Source organism: Chiloscyllium plagiosum, chromosome 6 (genome assembly GCF_004010195.1).
Source record: "Chiloscyllium plagiosum isolate BGI_BamShark_2017 chromosome 6, ASM401019v2, whole genome shotgun sequence".
Lineage (NCBI taxonomy): Eukaryota > Metazoa > Chordata > Chondrichthyes > Orectolobiformes > Hemiscylliidae > Chiloscyllium > Chiloscyllium plagiosum.
The window spans coordinates 85,272,280-85,278,279 of NC_057715.1; the positions used below are offsets into that span (position 1 = coordinate 85,272,280).

Consider the following 6,000-nt stretch of genomic DNA (forward strand, 5'->3'; position numbering starts at 1 on the left):
CATTTTTAATTTAGTTGTCTTTTTGTTCAATGCAGAACATGGAAGAAGTGGCCCAAGGTGGATAATTTTCCCACTATCAGCATTGAAAACTCTTCCCTGTCACCAAACGTCACTTGCATTCGATGGAAGGTACATGAAGACTGGGTAACACAGGTAACTCTCAAATTAGTCAGAGGTATAGCTGATATCTATACTGATACTACAAACAGAATATAATCATAGTCGGGGTGGTAAATGGGTGCTGGGAGGAGTGAACGCTGCACAAACCAGAGTGAAAATGTTGAATGGAGTGCATGTTAATTTCCCAACTCTGTCTCTCTTTGATTAAGCCAGTGGCGAGGACAGCCTACGTGCCTGGAAGCTAATTTAATTTTATTAAGTGGTTAATGTTTGGCTATTTGAGGACCTCATCCCACCGCCATTGTAATTCTATCAAGAACAAATGGGGGCATCACTTGGTGGAAGCTGGCAGATTCCCTGAAGCTCATAGGGTCTCTTCTGATTAGCTCACAGCTCCACTGAGGGACCTATCCATGCTTTCATGATTGATCTGCCCAAGTCCTAAGCGCTATATCCGACTGTTCAGTCACCTACTTAGCTAGAATCTGTAAGGAAATCATTAAAGCAAATCACTACAGTTTACCTGCCTCAATGCAGGTAAAAAAATGATTTAAAAAATGTTTAAAGCCTTTAATCTCTGAAGAGGTCTTGAGGTAAGAAGTTGATGTTGTCTATTGCTTGGCAGAATTATGGGCCACTTAGACAAACTCAATCTCAACTTAGATTATTATTGGCTCCTAAATCAGGTGCATTCCATTGAGGATATTATGGGAGTTTGACCACCTGGGCAGCTCAAAGTTCTTGACTCATGTCCCAAATCCTGCCCCCCTATGAGTCTTTACACCCTCCATGCCATCTTAAACTTGCTCATGCCCCACTGACCTCCTTATGGATCCTTTTATCTTCTGTGATACCTCATTAATGTCAGATAAGTGGCAAAGACCATAATACATGTGCAGAATTAGACTAATCGGCCCATCGAGTCTGGTCCACAATTCAATCAGAGCTGATATGTTTCTCAACCCCATTCTTCTGCCTCCTCCCATAACCATTGATTCCCTTGCTAATGAAGAGTCTATCTCTGTCTTAAATACACTCAATGACTTGACCTCCACAGCCTTCTGCAGGAATGAGTTCCACAGATTAACTACCCTCTGGCTGAAGAAACTCCTCTTCCATCTCAGTTCTAAAGGATTATCATTTCACTCTGTGACTGTGCCCTTGGTTTCCTAGTCTCTCCTACTAGTGGAAACATCTTCTCCGTATCCACTGCACACAGGTCTCTCAGTATTTTGTAAGTTTCAATCAGATTCCCCTTCACCCCTCTAAAGTCTATTGAGCCTGAGATCTCAGGAACTAAGTAGAGATGAGAAAAACCTTCTAGCAATCTAATATATCATCCAAAATATCTTGCTTTTATTTGGACGATCCAATAGAGCACTGTGAAGTACACACTTGATAGCCCATTCATAAAACCCATTCAAAGCTTTTAAATCTCAAGTGATTAATCTATCATAAAAACAAAGAAACATCTACTCAGTCCCTACATCAAGCACAGGTAATCCATTAATTGTTAACTAAACATACTCTATTGAAACTGTTTGACAAGATGCTACATTTTTTCTGGCAATCAAAACTGTCTATCAGAGACTTTGTTTCTGGTTGATGGACGGAGCTGCTTTTTCATGCCTAAAGGGTGAGACCTTTTTTCAAAAGTCAGATCAAATCGGTTATCCAGATCTTATCCAGTCTTCAAAAGCATTTACATCTATTCAATCCATTTGTGCCTCCCTCACTGCCTTCAAGTTAAAAAGTGGTCTGTTTGAAATCAGCACAGAATTCAAATGGTCATATTGAGTTTAGGTCTTCCTTTTGTGTGAAATGTCCCCTATCCCCTTTCCCCATTGGCAAAAGTTGAAAGCATAACTTTGTTGCACTGTTCACTTTTTTTCTTTCAGATGAAGTATTATGATGCAATCGGGTCAATTATATCTTCCTCAAATCATGAAGCTACAGCATTGGTTATAGGTAAATGAACCTTTCAATACCAGGTATTTCTAAAGAGGCCTATTTTAAACCTTCATTGACTGAATGAACCTCACTAGGAAGCATCTTAGTAAGAATAATAAGTGCAACATCGGTCTCCAGTTCCACGAAACATTAAACTTTGGCCACTGTTCAGAATGCAAATACCTTGGTGGCTAACCTGGTTACCAAAATGATTTGGAGATGCCAGTAATGGACTGGGATATGCAAAGTTAAAAATCACACAACACCAGGTTATAGTCCAACAGGCTTAATTGGAAGTACTTGCTTTCGGAGCGCTGCTCCTTCATCATACAACCATCTGATGAAAGAGCAGCGCTTTGAAAGCTAGTGCTTCCAATTAAACCACTTGGACTATAACCTGGTGTTGTGTGATTTTTAACTTTGATGATCAAAAAGCTCTTGATAAAGAGCTGTTCAAACAACTGTTACATTAGACTGTATCTTATAGAACTATAGGGCTGCAGGGTAGATTTTTAGATTGGATTGTTTTGATGTGTATTGAGCAAGGGTTGTTATTAAATGTGCTAGTGCTTCAATGGAAATCACGGGATTATCGCTTATGATGGAGACAGAAAGAAAATACTGCCCACCAATGCCAGCCTCCTTTCCTCCACCCATAATATGAGACTGGCAGTGGCGTAGGCAGGCCTGGTCATTGGTGTTGTTCTCTATTGCTTCCACGAATCTTAATTAATGGATCATAGTGTGCCCTGTCTCCATTCTGCATCACCACCCTTCACCACCCCCCACCCAGCCCTCCCAACTTTGAAGGGCCCAGTGATTAAGCATGAGAATGTAGCATGTAAATTCTGGGTTTTTTTTGCCTCTTTGAGCTCACATTTTCTAGTGATTGTTAACTTTCATTAGTACTTCAGGTTCCTAGCAGTTACAGAGCTTATTGGGAGTAGTGGAGATTATGAAAAAAAAAATTAGTCATAAATACAAATGAATGAAGATACAATAAAGATGGCAAGGCAGGTGACTGTAGGATATGGGAGCTACTGGGTACCAGTGTGATCCAGGACAAATATATCTACAAGAAATGTTGCCTGTTTGAGAGCTAGAGACTGAATCTCACACTGCGAAGCAAAAGGAAAGGGAAAGTTACCTGGACCCTTTATTCCAGAAATTGATCACACCTCTTAGGATAGGATCTTCTGATTTGGTCAGTGGTAAGAGACAGGAGGGTGTGCCTATGAGTGAGATGAGTATGGGGACTGAAGAGGTGGGGAGCCTTAGCTTTTACAGTCCTCTATTGATTCAGGATTCTTCAAGCCTGTATGGATAGAACAGTGAGTGCAGAGTGGATAACTGAACTGACAATGGCACCAGGAACAGGAAGGCATTCCAGTAGGAATCGTTAAAAGGAAGGTAATGGTAGCAGAGAGCAGCATATTCAGGGATATTCAGGGATTTTTGCAATCAGCAGCAAGAGTCCAAGTTGGCTGCCCAGCTCCTGGCTTTGAGACATCAGCTCTGAGCTGGAGAAATCTTGCAACGGGAGAAGAAAGATTCTGTGGTGGTGGTCCATGTAGGTCCAGTGACATAGGTAAACCAGGAGATAAGCACCTTGGGGCAGACTGAAAATGAAGAAACTCGAAAGAAGTAATCTCTGGAATATCACCTGAGCCATGAACAAATAGATGTAAAATAAAGCAGAGAGTGAGATAAATGTATGACTCAAAGATTGGTGTTGGGAAAAGAGTTTTGATTGCTGGGCACTGGTGCCAATACAAGGTAAGTAGGAGAAACTTGGTCGGACATGTCATGGCACATCTCTGGAGTGGAGTCATAGAGATGTACAGCATGGAAACAGACCCTTCAGTCCAACTCATCCATGCAGATCAGATATCCTAAGTTAATCTAGTCCCATCTGCCAGCACCTGGCCCATATCCCTCTAAACCCTTCCTATTTATATACCCATCCAGATGACTTTTAAATGTTGCAATTGTACCAGTCTCCACCACATCCTCTGGCAGGTCATTCCATACACATACCCACTCTCTGTGTGAAAAAGTTGCCCCTTAGGTCCCTTTTAAATTTTTCCCTCTCACCTTAAACCTATGCCCTCTAATTTTGGACTCCCCAACGCCGGGGAAAAGACCTTGTCTATTTATCCTATCCACGTCCCTCATAATTTTATAAACCTCTATAAGGTCACCCCTCAGCCACACTCCAGGGAAAATAGCCCCAGTGTATCCAGCTTCTCCCTGTAGCTCAAACACTCCAACCCTTGCAACATCCTTGTCGATCTTTTCTGAACCTTTTCACATTTCACAACACCCTATCGATAGGAGGGAGTCCAGAATTGCATGTCGTATTCCAAAAGTGGCCTAACCAGTCTCCTGTACAGCCAGAAAATGATATACCAACTCCTGTACTCAATGCACTGACCAATAGAGGCAAGTATATCAAATGCCTTCACTATCCTATCTATCTCTAACTCCAATTTCAAGGAACTGTGAATCTGTATCTAAGGTCTTTTTGTTCAGCAACACTCCCAGGACCTTACCATTAAGTGTGTAAGTCATGCCCTGATTTGCTTTTCCAAAATGCAGCTCCTCCCATTTATCTAAATTAAACTCCATCTGCCTCGCCTCAGCCCATTGGCCCATCTGATCAAGATTCCTTTGTACTCTGAGGTAGCCTTCTTATTATTAACCATACCTCCTATGTTCACATCCACATCACTTATATAAATAATGAAATCAGTGGATCCAGCACAGATCCTTGTGGCACAGCGCTGGTCACCAGTTTCCAGTCCAAAACGCAATTCTCCACCACCACCCTCACCTTCTGCCTTTGACCCAGTTCTGTATCCAAATAGCTAGTTCTCCCTGTATTCCATGTGATTAAACCTTGCAAACCATGAGGAACCTTGTCAAGTTTGGGAAGTAGGTAAGTGCTGCATTTTGCTTGTTGTATTCTTTAGACCCAGTTTTTTTTAAAAAAGGTTACTTTCAGAGGGATGGCAGTGAAGGCAGTGCAATGTTCCTCTTGCAACATGTTTGAGGTGAGGGATGCCATGGATGTCCCTGCTGATTACCCTTGCAGGAAGTGCACCCATCTCCAGCTCCTCCAAGACCGTGTTAGGGAACTGGAGCTGGAGTTGGATGAACTTAGGATCATTCGGGAGGCAGAGGGGGTCATAGATCGGAGCTTTAGGGAAGTAGTAACTCCAAAGATGGCAGATAGATGGATGACAGTGAGGGAGACTGGGAAGAAGCAGCCAGTGCAGGGACCCCTGCGGCCGTTCCCCTCAAGAACAAGTATACCGTTTCGGATACTTGTGGGGGGGGACGACTTACCAGGGGCAAGTAACGGGGCACAGGCCTCTGGCACGGAGCCTGTCCCCGTTACTCAGAAGGGAAGGGTGAAGAAGAGCAGAGCAGTAGTAATTGGGGACTCGAAAGTTCGGGGCACAGATAGGCGGTTTTGTGGGAACGAGAGAGACTCACGTTTGGTATGTTGCCTCCCAGGTGCAAGGGTACGTGATGTCTCTGATCGTCTTTTCCGGGTCCTGGAGGGGGAGGGGGAGCAACCCGAAGTCGTGGTCCACATTGGCACCAACGACATAGGTAGGAGGAGTGCCGAGGATGTTAGACAGGCTTTCAGGAAGCTAGGTTGGAAGCTCAGAGTTAGAACGAACAGAGTTGTTGTCTCTGGTTTGTTACCCGTGCCACGTGATAGAGATTCGAGGAATAGGGAAAGAGAACACTTAAATGCGTGGCAACAGGGATGGTGCAGGAGGGAGGGATTCCGGTTTTTGGATAACTGGGGTTCTTTCTGGGGAAGGTGGGACCTCTATAAACAGGATGGTCTACACCTGAAACTGAGGGGCACCAGTATCCTTGGGGGGAGGTTTGCTAGTGCTCTTGGCGGGGGTTTAA

At 43.5% G+C, this 6,000-nt stretch overlaps 1 protein-coding gene across 1 annotated transcript in view; it reads left to right on the forward strand.

Moving 5' to 3' along the window:
• wdr95 (WD40 repeat domain 95) overlaps window positions 1–6,000 on the forward strand; it is a 121,527-nt gene that overhangs the window by 67,483 nt on the left and 48,044 nt on the right. The window contains exons 11-12 of the mRNA XM_043692043.1: window positions 36–153; window positions 2,019–2,088. Coding sequence (XP_043547978.1) covers window positions 36–153; window positions 2,019–2,088 — 188 coding nt within the window. The remainder of the gene's footprint in view (window positions 1–35; window positions 154–2,018; window positions 2,089–6,000) is intronic.